This window comes from Nanorana parkeri, unplaced genomic scaffold, assembly GCF_000935625.1.
Source record: "Nanorana parkeri isolate BGI_ZX_2015 unplaced genomic scaffold, ASM93562v1 scaffold31, whole genome shotgun sequence".
In the NCBI taxonomy this organism is placed as follows: Eukaryota; Metazoa; Chordata; class Amphibia; order Anura; family Dicroglossidae; genus Nanorana; species Nanorana parkeri.
In genome coordinates, this window is record NW_017306299.1 from 1,605,251 (window position 1) to 1,622,480 (window position 17,230).

The 17,230-nt window shown below is 44.6% G+C and overlaps 1 protein-coding gene across 1 annotated transcript in view; it reads left to right on the top strand.

Moving 5' to 3' along the window:
- GALNT14 (polypeptide N-acetylgalactosaminyltransferase 14) overlaps positions 1-17,230 on the top strand; it is a 340,982-nt gene that overhangs the window by 145,102 nt on the left and 178,650 nt on the right. Inside the window, exon 2 of the mRNA XM_018568393.1 lies at positions 2,948-3,117. Coding sequence (XP_018423895.1) covers positions 2,948-3,117 — 170 coding nt within the window. The remainder of the gene's footprint in view (positions 1-2,947; positions 3,118-17,230) is intronic.

Here is a 17,230-nt window from a genome sequence, read left to right on the forward strand (position 1 = left end):
AGGGAGCAGGAGGTCTTGGGAAGCATGGAGGGGACGGTTAGGGTGATACTTTGAGACCAGGTTGGAGATGTAGCCGGGGGCAGAGTTGCGGATGGCTTTGTAAATGGTTGTTAATATTTTGAATTGTATCCTTTGGGCGATTGGAAGCCAGTGGAGGGATTGTCAGAGATGTGTGTGTGTGTATGGGGGGAGGAGGGGGGGTTTGCACACACTGAGCGGTTGGATGGGTGGATGAGTCTAGCAGCAGCATTGATGATGGTCTAAAGGGGGGAGAGTCTGTGTAAAGGTCGGCCAATGAGAAGGGAGTTGCTAAAGGTGAGGGGGGCAAAGTCAAGGATCACACCTTGGCATGGGGGGAAGGAGGGATGGCTTATCATAAAACACCATCCTTAAGATCCAGTGCAATGACTTTGCTTAGGCTGTGATGATATCATCAGTTTGCTGCAGGCAGGAGGAAGCATTTACTTAATCTCTTCTGCCCCAGCGATCAGACTGCAACATTGTAACTTTGTAGTAAGTCACAAGATGAGAGGCTGTAGCAGAAGAAATAAATACATTGAAATACTTGAGAGTTAGGCCCCTTTTATACGAGTGTTTCATCAATTCATCTTTGACCCGTGATTGCACAGATTAAAAAACGGACTGCAATGCATCCCTATGGGTGGCCAGATGCAAGCAGATATGCGTTCGCCTATATCCTCCCACTTCTTGGTCTGTTTAGGTCCATTGGACTGAATGTAAAAAGTCTGCGTCCTAGTCCACTTTTACTGACCTGATTGAATGTGGGTGGATTAAAGCTCACACAGGTAATTTTCTGTATATCTGGGTACCCATAGTCATTCAATGGGTTTGTTATTTTTCCATTCCAAGATGGAGGAAAATAGGAATGAAAATGGATGTCAGGTCCATCTCTGTTCTGATCTGACTTAGTAGGGGATCCTAGGTGGAGATTCCATGGACTTGCCATGAAAAAATAGATATCTAATGCTAGGTCCTCTTGAGGGAGACACTGTCACATTATCAATGTAGGGCATCAATCAATCAGTGTGATCAACCTTTAGGTGCTTGGCTGCTGGGGTGGTCGACCCATTTATGTACTTCTTTAACAATCCTGCCGTAGTTCTTCCTGTCTTCCCTTTATCTATTGCTTTTAGTGCCGTTCCTTCTGTTCTTCTTGGGTTCTTCTGTGATTGTAGTTTACACAGCTCAATAGCTCAAGTTGAAACTTATACATAAGAGAATTAGCCAGAGCATTGACTTCCCTCCAAATGGCATCAGGCTGGGAGTCCAGTAGCTAAATCAGCAGGCAGGTTGATGGTTTTTAACAGAAGTTGCCTCTCTTTGGGTAATGTGGGGGGCCAGCATGGCTGCTTTGATAACCAATGTTTGCAGTGTGCCTGCCGCTTCCTTTCTGGCCAGAGCATCCCAGGTTGCTAAGAGCCAGGAGATGTGTAAGGGCCATACACATCTCCCCACCCAGCTCTTAGAAACCTGTGATGTCACTAGTTGCCAGGAGCTGGGAAGGACGCTGGCCGGAGTGGCTCAGGTTGCTAAGAGCCGGGTTCAGTACAAAAGCAGATGGAAATAGTATAGGAGCAAGCAGAAGCTTAGTTGGTGATCAAGCCAAAGTCAGTAGCCAAAGGTATCAGGTGTGCGCTATAAATGTGGTCAATGAATCGACAGCCAAGAATTAATTAGAACAAGTACAGTCAGTCAGTAGTGGTAATAAGGAGGCCGTACATCAGTAGCAACATGAAGCAAGATACTGGCACAGTAATTTGGCAAACAGAAACTGGAGAGGCATGGCTTAAATTGAAAGTTCTGGGGAGGGGCGAGGGGTTCAGACTTTAGCAGAAAACTGAGTATCAACCAAGATTGATCAAGAGATCAGGGAAGGCACCATCCAGAGCTTCAGGTGGCTTTGTAGAAAGAGCCACTGCCCAACAAAGCAGAGATTGAGATTTGGATCGACATGCTGACACTTAGGGGTCTTTTATAAACAATTTGTTCATTTAGGGTGAATAATGGCAAAAACAAATGTTCTTAATACATATTTTTCCCCAGTTTGAATGTAGTGTGTTGTAATAATACAATATGGCCACTAGATTAAGCTGAGTAACATAGTAAATAAATACTTATTCCCTTGCTCCCCAGCTCCATCTAGTGGCCATAATGTATTATTACAACACACTACACTACAACTGAGAAAACATATATTAAGAACATTTGTTTGTGGCCATTAGATGAAGCTAAGGTGCATAGTAAATAGTTTGTGCACCTCGGCTTCCTCTAGTGTGTTGTAATAACACAATATGACCTCTAGAGGGATCTGAGGAGCATAGTAAATAAATACTCAGTTACTGTGTTCCCAAGCTTCATCTAGTGGCCAAAAACAAATGTTCTTAATGTATGTTTTCTCAGTTCGAATGTAGAGTGTGGTAATAATACATTAAGAACACTAGATGGAGCTGATGAGCAAGGGTATACGTATTTATTTTTTCTATGCTCCTCCGCTCCATCTAGTGATCATATTGTATTATTACCACACTACATTCATACTGGTAAAAAAATATATTAAGAACATTTGTTTTTGGCATTATTCACTCAAAATTGAAAATTCACAGATACTCACAGGGCAAAGGGCCTTAAAGTTAATTTGTAAGCCCAATCATTATCGTTTCCTTGTTGCACTTTAATAAAAACAGCTTCTCCTTGTAACTAAGCTGCCTATATAACAAAACACAGTTCAGTTTTAGACAAAGAACAGCAATGTGAGCAAATGTGTTATTTGTTTAAAAATGAAACACGATGTTGGTAGGAAAATAATTCCATTGACTCGTGTGCATCAGACCCCTTCTCTTACAATAGGATATGACAGCTGTCAGACATTCTCAGGGTGGGTTTGAAAGCTAACTGTGTTCTCTGAATTTTCTCTGTGTGTCTGCAGGATGCGGATGTGGATTGGGATGATCTGTGGGACCAGTTTGATGAACGCCGATACCTGAACGCCCAGAGATGGAAGCCTGGGGAGGACCCCTACAGGCTGTATGCGTTCAACCAGCGGGAGAGTGAGAGGATACCAAGTGATCGCGCCATTAAAGACACCAGACATTACAGGTCAGTCCACATGGAGATCTCACAATTTATTTTGCCTCCAGTTTTTTTTTGCTGTAATTTATCAGGTATTTTTGGTGAGCAATTTGACTGATCGTTTACTGAAAAGTTTCCTAGAAGGAACTTTTTTAATATAATTATTCATTTTTATTTATTTGCTGTGTTACATTTTGTTTTATGGTCACACTTCATATAAGGTTAAACCTGTAAGGTAACAGCTAACTGTATGTCAGAGTTGAGTAATAGCTGTGATAAAATCAATTCCAGGATGCACCATATAAATTGTATACCGTTTACAGGGGATGTTTATTGGTAGAATGTTGTACAGATCATTCTTACACTTCCATTTGCTTGCTATACTGTGTGTTTACAATCACACCTTATATACAGAAAGGCCTGGAGCTATGGAAGGAAATGGAATAAGCGTAAGGCCTACATGACAAAAGTAGGAAGGGGAACTATGGTAGGAAAAGTTTAAGGAAAAGTTGGAAAGAGGTCACGGGAGGGTCACTTACCAGATTGGAGGATAATGGCCTTCCAGGAGTGGCTTCGGAGGGGAGTCAGGAAGGAGGCTACCAGGAGTCCAGCTGGTGACCGGGCAGAAGAGAGAGACGAATTTCCTACCCGCCTGCCCTTGGTGTGGTTTCTGTGGTTGTGGTATGGTTTGTCACAGCTGTGGCTTGGCGGTTTGGATCCTTGAAGGCATTGGTCTGTGGTTGGATACCTTGACGAGGGGACCCATCTGTGGTGTGGGTGTCCTTCTGTGGTGGCAAGCTCAAACTGTTATGGCCGGGTAATAGGGACCAATGTGGGTCTGCGGGCAATTTAATTACGTCCCTGAGGCGGGGTATGGCAGCTGTGGGCTTTCAGGTATAAATGTGCCCGCAGATACTGGTCTGTATATAGATAGAGTGACAGTGCCTTCAAGGACCTTGAAACCAAACAATTTTGTATACAGTACGGTTATTGGTTGTTGTTGTTATTTATGCAATGTTATTTATAAAGTTTTGTGATAAAAGGCTGCTGTGGCCATTTAAACTCCACCTGTTGTGTAGCGTATTATTTAGTTAAGAGTGGGATTGGGTTTAATGGTAGAGGTGTTCAATGAAAGGGACCTCTGAGCTACCTTAGTCATGAAAAGCTACATAGATGTATACTCTAGTAGCTAATCGTAAGTCAGACCTAGCATCCTGGTAGTGTAACAAGCTGTGAGAGAATGAATATCAGGTAACAACATTTGAATGTCAGAGATGCTGTCAATATAATAGCTTTATTTTTATGTGCCTGCTACGTTTTTACATTTATACTTCATATAAGGATATAAAAGTGAGAACTTAAATGGCTAACGGCATGTCAGGTTTTGGGTCGTGATAGCGTAACCGCTGTGAGAACATTATTTGCAGGATGGGCCACCAAATGATATATCCAGTGTAAGTATATGGATAAAACTCAGAACGTAGACTTCCTGTGAGGACACAGAAACACTAAAATATAATCTGTACTGTATTACTGGGCAGGAGCTGCAGCTTGCATATATATTAAGCAAATACACTATAGTACCAAAAGTATTGGGACACCCCTCCAAATCATTAGATTCAGGTGTTCCATGAAATTTCCTTGCTACTAAATATTTCACGGTCACCTGTTAGTGGTATTACAACAAAGTGGAAGCAACTGGGAACAACAGCAACTCAGCCACGATGTGGTAGGCAACGTAAAATGACAGAGCGGGGTCAGCGCATGCTGAAGCACACAGTGCGTTCCCAACTTTGTGGGAACAGTTTGGGGATGGCCCCTATCTGTTCCAACATGACTGCGCACCAGTGCACAAAGAAAAGTCCCTAAAGACATGGATGAGCGAGTTTGGGGTGGAGGAACTTGACTGGCCTGCACCTCAACCCGATAGAACACCTTTGGGATGAATTAGAGCGGAAACTGCGAGCCCAGCCTTCTCGTCCAACATCAGTACCTGACCTCACAAATGGTCAAACATTCCCATAGACACACTCCTAAACCTTGTGGACGCCTTCCCAGAAGAGTTGAAGTTGTTATAGCTGCAAAAGGTGGACCAACTCAATATTGAGCCCTACTGACTAAGACTGGGATGCCATTACAGTTCATGTGCGTTTAAAGGCCGACGCCCAAATACTTTTGGCAAAATAGTGTATGTAGGAACATATAATGTAGATGTGAACGGGTCCTTAGAGAAAGTCATATGAATGTACAGTATATCATGTACTACAGCAGTTTCCTCTCTGCTGCTATAGGATGCAGTAAGTGAAAAGGTGAACAGATGATATATTTTCATTTATAATACAAATGAAAGTGTGATTGAGATTTTAGCCCTTCCTTGCTCTTTTCATGAATAACATTCCGCTTAGAGCTGCTCCTTAACATGGACGCTCCTGTTTATAGCCATTGCAGCCAAACTTGACAGAAGCCAATTTATCTGTGCAGAGATGGTAGTGCATATTTCATTACACGCACCTGCGCCTCCGAGTACACACGTGTTCTTCTGGGCAGCTGCGGAGACATCGACAATGCTAATTCATTCTCTGGCTGCGGATCTAATCCCTGGGATATGTCAGAGAGAAGCCTATGTGCTGTGATGGGAGCACCTCCGCTGCTCAGTCTCTTTAATTATTCCCTACCAAGTGGAGTTTTCAGCAGTCCTGTTTGGAGGAAGGCGCCCGTCCTCGGCGCGCAGCTGTTTGATACTCCAACATAAAGCAGAATTATGCAATAGGAAACATTTTCAGGGACTTTTCAGAGAATGGGGTATAAATCTGAGCTACAGGCACACAGTTAAATACAAAGATGAAATACATATATGAGTGATGTTTTACCTTCCAAAGGATTAAAATTTTCTGTGCTGTAGTCCGGCAACACTTACATGTCCACTTCCCACCCCCAGCCTGTGATTGGGCAGTGAAAGCAAAAGCAGCCCATTTGTGAGCATGCTCCTTGTTAGCGCATGAGCACAACTGATTGGTTTCTGGTGCTTCTCCTCCCTTCTCTGAGCTCTGCTGTATAAGGACCCCCACACTGCACATCGTGTGCTCATTTTGCCTAGGGAGCTAAAATAATAGGGATATACTCACCTGAGCCATGGACCCAGCTGGCTCCTAGACTGATCTCTTCAGCCTCGTCCCCCTTCCACTCCAGCGGTCCAAGGTCCTGTGAGTCTTCACATCCTATACAGTGTATAGGACGTGAGTACTCAAGTGTCATTCCATGGAGGAAAGTGGCTGACCAGTCTAGCAGCCGGCCAGGATCTGGGCTCGGGTGGGTATATCTCTGTTATTTTAGCTCCATAGACAAAACAAGCCAGTTAACCCTTGCAGTGCAGGGGTAGCTCCACTGGTGGAACTACCAGGATTGCAGCGGTCGCAGATGCGACCGGGCCCTGACGTTCTGCCTGTTGGGGCGGGGTGGCAGAGAGGAATAAGAATACCCGCAGCTCCCTCATGTTGCCCCGCAAGATAGTGCTGCTTCTTCCCCGCCGCTCTGCCACCCGCAGTAGTAGAAATGGGGCATGTTTAGGTGGCTGTGCGGGGATGGAGAGGCTGTGCAAGTGATGTGTCACCGCCAGGCAGCACATTCTGCTGTGTGGGAGAGGACCCTCTCCGCTTAGTTCCGCCCCCTGGCTGCTGAGACAAAGAAGGTGCTGCAGGAGTCAGGTGAGTCTACATGGGTGAAGGCTGGACCGGGAAGGGGGAAAGGGGGACGGCGGTGGTGGGAGAAGCTGGTGGTATTCAGCATTGCTGATTTTCATTATAATGTATTGCTGGGACTTGTAGTCCTGCGTAGCTGGTGGTATTCTGCATTGCTGTATAATAATTATACAGCAATGCAGAATACCACCAACTACGCAGGACTACAAGTTCCAGCAATACATTATATTGTTAAGTAGGGATGCACCAGTGCCAATACTGGACGTTTTCACAAGTATTTGTGAAAATGCCCCGATGCTAAGCGCAGATACCATTACTAAATTTTTAAACTGAAGCGGCTGCCTGAGACCCCGTGCTTGCTGGAGACCTTTCTGTTAACCGCACGGTGCCTTTTTATACTGCCTTCCCATGGCGGTGTGGGGCTGAGGGGCCCTTCATGGTTTCTTGCACCGGTGCCCTGAAGTTTCTAGTTACGCCTCTGGGTAGCCCCACTGCAAGGGTTAAGATTATATTTGCCCCGAGTTCAGAGGGGATCAGGACAGATGCAAAGATGAAGGTACAAGTAGAGCCGCAGTGGAGACAGGTGGTGGATCGCAACTCTCTTTGGAAAATAGTCTTCGGCTTCCTGGGCTTATGGTAACACACCGCGTAGAGGAGCCTGATTTCATCTTGTCTGGTACATCAGGCAAACTGTAACCAATGCAGCACTTAGCCAGGTGATGCCAGAACGATCCACGTTTTATGTGAGGCCTTGCCATTGGAATACTGATCAGCTGATAACTTGAAGTGACAGCATTCCTTGCCGGTACTACAACATATGGATTCCTATGAATAGGAAGCTGCATTCTTTAATGTATAATATGTCCGGGGTTCTTCTTTAAACACACCAACGCTAAACTTAAAAGCTAAAACTTTAAATATGTTCACTAACCCCAAGTAACGAGGGGCGACCTGTTCAGATGTCACAGCCTCCGAGTCATGCATATATTATTGGAATGCAGAGCTGAACTTTTGTTGTCGGATCCACAGACATCTCAACTCTCCCGGACGCTCCGGGAGTCTCCCGCTATTGGATAGCGGCTCCAGGCCGCCCGGGAGAGAAACACTTTCTCCCGGAAAGTTTTTTTTTGGTTTTTTTTCTGACAACGGAGCCGCCGGCCACCGCCAGTCAGAAAAAAAAAATACAGCATAGGAATTCATAGCTAGATTCCTATTGGCTATTTCACTTTGCAATAGCCAATGGCAAACTAGTTATTGCACCCGCCCACTGCTGCTGTCAATCAGCAGAGGGGGACCTGAAGTTCTCCACCAGGTCCTCTTCTAGTGATTGACAGCAGCAGAGGGCGGGTGCAATAGCAAGCTTGCTATTGCATATTGCAAATTGAAATAGCCAATAGCAATCTAGCTATGCATTCCTATGCTGGGTTGTTGTTTTTTTTTTTAATTATTCCAACGGCAGCAACTGTCAGAACACTAAAAAAAAAAAACTGCAGATAGCAAAGAAGCTGTTGCTTTCTGTGCTATCTGCCATCATTTCAGGGGGTGCCCCCCCCCGCGGATGGGGGCAGAAGGCATCTCCCTGAAATGAGAAGGGCAGCTCCCTGAAATTGCTTTTTTCAGGTTGGGATCCCATGATCCACTAGGGTAAACAGGCTGTGATGTTCCGTTCAGTCTTTTATTGTTCTCTGAAGTTTTCTTATAACTACAAAACTTTATTTTCTTCCCCATTATACTTATATGTTATTATGTCGCCATTTATCTTGTCTGGTAAAAAACAGCTTATTGAATTTTTCTCCCGGCGTCCAGAGATTGCTTCATCGCTTGTCATTTCCACCGGCTCCTCTCCCCCATCAGAGATGTTCTTGTGATATTGCTATTTATTTCTTTGTGCTCTTTCTTTGTTTTATCTCTCCTCCCATCCAGCTTTTATATTAAAGGGCTTTTTGTTTTGTGACAAAATATTGAAAAATAAACATTCTGGTCCAGTCTGTTTACAGTGGATGTAAATCCAAAACGTTGTGTGTTGTGTTTGGATAGAATAGGGAAGGGTTACATCAAACCTGTCTGGACTTGTTCTTTTTCTTTTGCTTGTGTCCCTTTAAGGAAAGCTTCCTGACCCCTGAAATGCATCAGATGTGCACATCTTCTTGTTGCCATTTGTGAGACCAATAAAGGTTTTTGAGACGATAACCTGGCCCTCTTTTTAGTCTTCTTTCACATGGATTTCTCATTGTGGTCATCCCCTCGCTCTGAAGGGTCCCCCATTTGGTGAAGAGCTGTCATAAACGAGCCATCAGGACCAAATGTTGTTCCTATTGGACTAGAGAAAGGTCGTGGTCCAGTGCACGTTTTATACCATGTTTAACATTACAGCCATGTGACGGACCCCCGTACTCAGGATGAGTATGTCCGCCGTTGTCTTCTTCCTTGCTGAGGAGATATTGCAACCTGAAGATCCTTAGCTCCCAGTTTCCCCAGTCACTAGTTGAGGCTCGAGTGTAGGTGAAACAAATTCTGGTTTATTGAGAAACTGCACAAACTTTTATACAGCAAGTGATGAGATCAGATTATAATCCCATCACATCCACCCTCCCCTCCCAGACAATCGGTCTGCTCAACACCACAGGGCTTCCCCTGCTAAATAGCTCCAGACAGCAATAGCAGGAGCCTGGCCAGCATGTCATTGTTCTGAGCTCCCTCAGAGAACAATGGGAGATAACGAGGGATGGTGCTGATAGTCTTTCCATAACCAGGTTACTCAGTATAACGCACTCAAACATAACTCAACAGTAATACACATTTAACTCATAAAACTGATCACCATGTCGTCACAAGCCATACTTAGGGTGTAATGTTACCCTCCCTAAAACCTAACCCCCACTTTCACCTGAATTGCAGAGTGCATCTCCTATGAAAATCGTATGATTTTCTTTTTTTTAAATTCAGTGCAGTTATGTGGTGGCTCCACCCTCACAGCCACATCATCCAAGTTTGTTACAACAAGTCCCATCTACCTCCATGGCAGCTGTGACACACGTGCAGAGTGTGCAGGTGATCCCTTCATCCTCACCACTCTGTAGTTGATCCCTTACATCCTCCGGCAAGGTCCATACTAGGGATGCACCGATATATCGGCCGCCGAAACATATCGGCCGAAAATATCACTTTTGTCTAAATGCCGAAAGTGCCATTTTTCTGACGCTACAGTGGCGCATCGCTGCTTTCTTTCATCCCCGCTGGGCGCTGCTCTGTGTCCCTCTAATTGTGTCATCTCTGAGCCACCATCTCAGTTCAGGAAGTAGATCAGACCTGGGCCTTCAGGCCGTATCCGGCCCTTGGTCTGTCCCTGTCTGGCCCACAGTCTGGACACGGACCGATCGCCAACCTGAGCTCAGTTATGGCTGGCTGACAGTGGATTCTCTGGCCTCCACCAATGACATCAGGGGTCCTCCTCCTCTGCAGTCATTGGTATGACCTACCAAAAAGAAGAAAATAAGTTATGCTCATTTGAATGGCACCCCAAACGTACCTCCTGGCCGTAATGCGATCGTCCACACAGCAGCGCGTAATACCGCAATACTGTGCTTTGCGGTGCAGTGTGGTTTAAAAAAAATAGCAGTTCATCTATTTGGTTCAGCCCTCCACAACAGTCCCAGTTAATCATGTGGCCCCTTGAGAAAATGAATTGCCCACCCCTGAAGTAGATGGTGACCCTGGATAATGTCTGAGCAAACAAGGCACTGTCCTTTGGGAGAGAAAAGCAGATGAAGGCAATGTCAGGGTGATCCCTATAAGAGGTAATAAATATCTCGAAGTGATACACTGACACATTGCTCAGCATGCATGGACTTAAAATAACAAAATATATTTGATGTTAGATCCACTCTAAATAGCTTAAAGGAGAACTATGAGGTGAGTGATTTTCACTCATCCTCATAGTTCTAGCCGACCTGTGACAATGAGACTGACACACGTCGGCTCAGTAGATCGGGAAGTGAGCGAACACATACCGGCGCTCGCTGACTTCTCGATCCTGTCACTGCAGAGAACCGTGACTGGGGGAACGGACGGGGGAGGGTGCGGGTACAGCTGGCTCTGCCTCTAGATAGGTAGAGCCAGCTGTCACTCACGCAGCTGGGCGGATCCAGACATAATTCTCGGGATCCGTTTCAGCGGCAGCGTCTCAGTATACCGCGAGCTGTAGCTCGCGGTATACTGAGCTTTGGGTGACGGGAGGACACTAGTTTGTGTCCTCCCGTTACCCTTAGGAGAACTATGAGGAAAAACCCTGACCCCATAGTTATCCTTTAAAGGGAAAATAAATATCCATGTTTAGTGCAGTATATATTTTTGTCGTATGATTATGCCACTCAAACCTGAAACCGAAGTTGGCATTTACAAGCTTGAGACCCATTGCAGCGTCCTGGGAGTGTTTAATGTTTTGCCTATACAACTGAATCAATATACGTACACGGTACATACAGGAAATTGTATTCTTGTCCTACAAGCCACAGAGCAGCTCAGTAAATGAAGTCTAATCCAGCCTCTGCTCCGCTAACATTACAACCGCCTTCTGGTTATCCATATATTAGAGGGCGTTAATATTTAATAGGAACGGGATGACGGGAGGCCAATGCCTTCCAGAGACTATAATAAGTCACTCACAGAGGAGATGGATTGATGGTCCGATGGGCAATGGTGGATGAATAATGCAGATGATGAACTCAACTATAGAATCCTTTCATCTTCCCCAGTGATAAATGATTTAAAAAATGTGGACTTTGCTCAGGAGTCAATGGAGTTTGGGTTCTACATTATTTAAAGGGGCAATATCATCAAAATTAGGAAAACATAATCAAAAACTAGAAGGGTTATTCACAAAAGGGGGAAGGGTTTGGAGAAGGCAGAAGTTAACAATTTAGGCCAATTTGGAAAAATTCTCCAATTCAGCTCCCCTTCAGGTTCAGTTATGTTGTCCTAGATTGTTCACTTCTCCTGTCTTCTCCAAACTCTACACCCTTTTTGTGAATAACCCTGTAAATGTTTTTTGTTCCTGTAAGACTTTTTAAAAGTATATGTAAACCCTATAAATGCACTTCTTTGCTCCATTTTTTCTTCAGTGGTATAAATCTGTATTTCTATATTTAATTTCCATAAGTTCTATCCCACTTCTGCCTTCCGTCTGCCCATCACTTGCAACAACTTCCTGAATTCCCAGTGTGCTTTACGTCTCTTTCCCTGCTGCTTGATGTGATGCAATCTCCATTTTTCAAGACTACATATCCCATGATGCATTGCTCCCAGCAAACAATGATGATGTTACATTGTTAGGCATTGAGCTGTAGTTCAGAAGGCCGGCTCTGTGAGTGCAAAGAAGTGCATATTCACAGCACTGAGTGAAATTGAGTCAGTGCATTGCGGAAGTACATCCTATGGGCATCTTCAATAAGTACGTTTACAGACTTCCAGATGGATCTGGTTATTAGGAGCGGGATAGAACTTATGGAAATGCAATATAGAAATACAGATTTATTTTTAGTTTTTGACCATAGGTACATTTTAACTTTAGCTCTGTACCTCTAAATCGAATGACGGATTTGACATGGGTTGTTCACTAAAGGTAACCTTACCTTGTGATTTTTTTAAAATAATAATAATTATTATTATATTTTTTATTATTGATTTATTATTAAATTAGGAGCCAGGACAGGACGGCAAGAAGCGGCTGCTCTCATAGTCAGGTACGCGATCCGTGACCGCGTGCCTGACTGAATTTCCACTCGCCCTCTCTTTATTTCCACTCGCCAAATGCGAGCTGGCGAGTGGAAATTTTGAGCCCTGCTCTAGACTACACCTACTCTGCTCACTGCCATACCAAGGCAGATGTTCTGTAGTCCAGAGAGAAAAATGTAGGCAGGGTGGATATAATGGAGTTAATGCTGGATTTTTGGCAGGATCAGCAGGTTTTTTTCCCCACTTATGGAACAGATAGAACACTTCCTGTATGTAACAGAAAAAAAGGAGCAAATAGAAAAAATCTATTGTAAAGGTTTACTTATAACTTATGGTGTTGTCCTAGGTTGCTGGTTTCCTCACCATGAGAGTCAGGGCTGTAGCTACCATGGGGCAAGTAAGGCACTCGTCTTAGGCGCAGCTGAGAGGGGGCGCAGCCAGGGCCGGCTTGGCAGTGAGAAGAGGGGCAGCACAGGCTCCAGCTTCTCCTCGGATCCCCGCTGCTCTCCCCCACCTGTATGGGCAGAGGACTGTGTGTCCTCAATCTCTTTTTCTATTTCAAAAGGGACAGACCCCTGATTTCTCCCCAAATCCCCACCAACAGTAAAAAAAAAACAAAACAAACACTTTGCCTCCCCCCCATACACACACTCATGCACACATATTACTAGACAAGTGCAAAGTCTAAAAATTTGTTTTGGATGAAATGAACGGAAACGAAAAAATGTTTCATTATTTTTGTCAAACGAAACAAACTTTTATGCTATTTTGGATTTGGCCACCAGCGCATTCTGCGCATGCGCGCCACCATCCTGGAAGCGGGGCGCATGACGTCACATACTGCAGACGTCTGTTGGGGGGGTTACAATTTTCTGTTCTCACCTCGGGCGCAAAAGGAGTTGGCTACAGCTCTGGCGAGAGGCAAAGTGAAAGGTAACTTTCTGGAACCTCTGAACCTCTCCTGTGTTCTGCCATTCTGTCTGATTTAGTTACCTGTAGAGGGGACATCTGTATCCAATTCATCTTGTCACTTGTTAAATCTTGTGGAACAGATCTGTGGATATCGATGGAATTCCTCATTTAATAGACACTGTGACGGGTCTAGTACAGATTACATCGCTGGAGCCCATCATTCATGTTTTTTATAGTGAGACACGGTCATAATATAATCTGGGATGGTACTGTATATGGCTTCTTAAATGACTGGTGTGTACAAATATTTTACAGCTTATAAATAACATTCACCAATATTTAGGGGTTAATTTATAAAAGTTAGCCAGGTGGATGTGGCTCCCATGGCACTAGGTCCCCTAACAGGCGCTGATGAGTATAGGAAGTCCTATACTCCTCAGTTTTGCCATGCAAATGGCTTACCTCTGGTGGAACGTTTATAAATGAACCTCCTAGTATAAATATTTACCTGTATGAAACCTTAAAAAGGAATGTAGAAAGTTAACACTTGCAGGGGGGCTACCCCCTCACTGAAAGGGTTAACTGATCGTTTTCCTCTAGGGGCATAATTAAAAAAATATACTCGCTGATCCTCAAACCCGCACAGCAGGTGTACAGTCCCGGGAACTCAGTGCAGTGATAATGAGAGCACCACACAATGGGCACAGCAGGTGTACAGACCCAGGAACTCATTGCAGGGATAATGGGAGCCCCTCATAATGGGCACAGCAGGATACAGACCCCACAACTCAGTGCAAGGATGGTGGGAGCCCTTCACAATGGGCACAGCAGGTGTACAGACCCAGGAACTCAGTGCAGCGATAATGGGAGCCCCTCATACAGTGGCGACTCTAGGAACAATATATAGGGGGGGCACCTAAGATACCACAGTCAAAAATGGGGGGGCACTAATCATTTTCACCACTTAATCATACCACTGAAAAAAACTAAATAAGTAAATATAAATAAGATTACAAAATACGAGAGTATTGCAGTATGCAAGGATACCTTTTTATTTTACTAACCTAATACTTAAAATACAAGCTTTCAAGAGTGTTCCTTTCTTCCTCGGTATTGCTTCAGACCTGAGAAAGAGAGAAACACTCTCGAAAACTTTTCTTTATAGTTTAAAGTAGGGTTGCACAGATACCAAGTACAGTACTCGGTACAAGTACGAGTACATGTAACGATACTTTAGAGCTCCAAGACTGGACTAGAGAAAAATTCAAAAATTAGGAGGCAGCTGTCATTTGTAAGGAGCATACGGAGCTCCTGGGATTTATACATCTCTGTTTTAATGTATGATTTTGTTTTTATAAATATAAATAAAGGGATGCACAGGTACCAGTTTTGCGAGTACGAGTACTGGTACTTGCCGAGTACTTACAAGTACGTGTACTGATACATTTTTGTTTATTGTCATGTGACAGTTTTTCTAAAACAATACAGACTAATGATTTCAGGACAGTAGTGGAGTGCCAGAGCCAGGTCCCAGCTGCAACCGCTGCAACCCTGGTAGTTCTCATGAAAATGCCAAGTATCGGCACTGGTATCTGAAAAGTATCTGTGCATCCCTAGTTTAAAGCAGTTTCAGCAAACATCAGGGCTGTGTAAATAATCCCGTTATGTTAAACATATCACTAAAGAAGACCTCACAGGCTTATTCACAAAAGAGTGAAGAGTTTGGAGAAGGCAGGAGAAGTGAACATTCTAGGACAACATAGCTGAACTGGAAAGTGAGCTGAATTGGAGAATTTTTTTAAATCAGCTATGTTGTCCTAGATTGTTCACTTCTCCTGCCTTCTCCAAACTCTTCACCCTTTTGTGAATAACCCTGTGAGTGTTGTTGATGTGTGCAACTAAAACTACTTACCATGTACCTATTTTACACAGCCGGCCACTTCCTGCCTACTTAAAAATTAAAATTAGATCTTTTCTACACAGAGCAGCGCCCAGCAGGGAGGAGAGAAAGAACGGATGCACCGCTGTAGAGGCCAGAAAATGGCACTTTCGGTATTATGCCAAAAGTGCCATTTTCGACCGAAATGTTTCGGCGACCGATATATCGGTGCGGATTCAATTGCGAATGCGGCATCTCCCCCAGCGTTTGCGATATGTAGTCCATCGCTGCCCACAATCCTGAACATCGCAACCGCCGGGTGTGCCAGGGTGTGACTGGCAACTTTTGGCCTAGGGGGCAAGTACAACCAAGAGGTCCATGGTGCAGCAACTTGGCCCCCTTTCCACTCTCTGTCTTCCTCTGAGTCCTCCCCGCCCCCACCTGCCACTTTCTCCATCCATGTAACGGTAGTGTGAATGGTTAGGTGATGTGAGGACTCACCAGGAAGTCCATAAAAGTGGTGGCTGGCCAGGGGATGCCACTCTCCTTCTGCTGGGTTCCCTACACGGTTCCAGCTTCCCTCTGCTTCATGTCCGGTACTTAGGCACTCCCACCTGCTGTAGATCACCACTGGCTGTCCGGACTTATGGGCTGTGGGAGGAGAATGGGAATAGCCGGACAGTGTCAAAGCAGTATATATAACTATAGTTTTTCTCAACCTGATCAAATTTCTTGACATTGTCACTTCCGTTGTGGCTATGTTATCAGAATCAGCTTCTTTCCTGACGTCCATTCTTTATTGCATGCGCACCTGGAAGTAACATAGTCGAGAAATATTATGGGTCAAGGAAGAGTATAGCACACTCTGGCTGAGGGATCCTTCATCACTGCTGTGCGTGAGAGCAATTGCTGCAACCCTGGTAGTTCTGGTACTGACTCCTGTCAACTGTATAGGGACTACAAATCCCAGCTATACATTATACAGCAATGCAGAATACCACCAACTATAGAGGACTAAAAATCTCAGCAATACATTATACAGCAATGCAGAATACCACCAGCTATAGAGGACTACAAATCCCAGCAATACATTATACAGCAATGCAGAATACCAACTACAGAGGACTACAAATCTCAGCAGTACATTTTACAGCAATGCAGAATACCACCAACTATAGAGGACTACAAATCCCAGCTATACATTATACAGCAATGCAGAATACCACCAACTATAGAGGACTAAAAATCTCAGCAATACATTATACAGCAATGCAGAATACCACCAGCTATAGAGGACTACAAATCCCAGCAATACATTATACAGCAATGCAGAATACCACCAACTATAGAGGACTAAAAATCTCAGCAATACATTATACAGCAATGCAGAATACCACCAGCTATAGAGGACTACAAATCCCAGCAATACATTATACAGCAATGCAGAATACCACCTACAGAGGACTACAAATCTCAGCAGTACATTTTACAGCAATGCAGAATACAACCAGCTATAGAGAACTACACATCTCAGCAATACATTATACAGCAATACAGAATAATACCACCAGCAATGTAACGCAGAGTGCCGAAGTCAGTAATGTAACGCAATGTGCGGAGTGCGGTGGGCAGGGGTGCGAGGAACACAGAATGCGATGGTCAGGGGTGCGTGTAGCGCAGAGATCAGGGGTGCGTGTAATGCAGAGTGCGGTGGTCAGGAGTGCGTGTAATGCAAAGTGCGGTGGGCAAGGGTGCGAGGAACGCAGGGTGCGCCGGTCAGGGGTGGATGTAACGCAGAGTACGGTGTTCAGGGGTGGGTGTAGTGCAGAGGTCAGGGGTGCGTGTAACGCAGGATGCAACGGTCAGGGGTGCGTGTAACGCAGAGTGCGGCGGTCAGGGGTGCATGTAAGACAGGGTG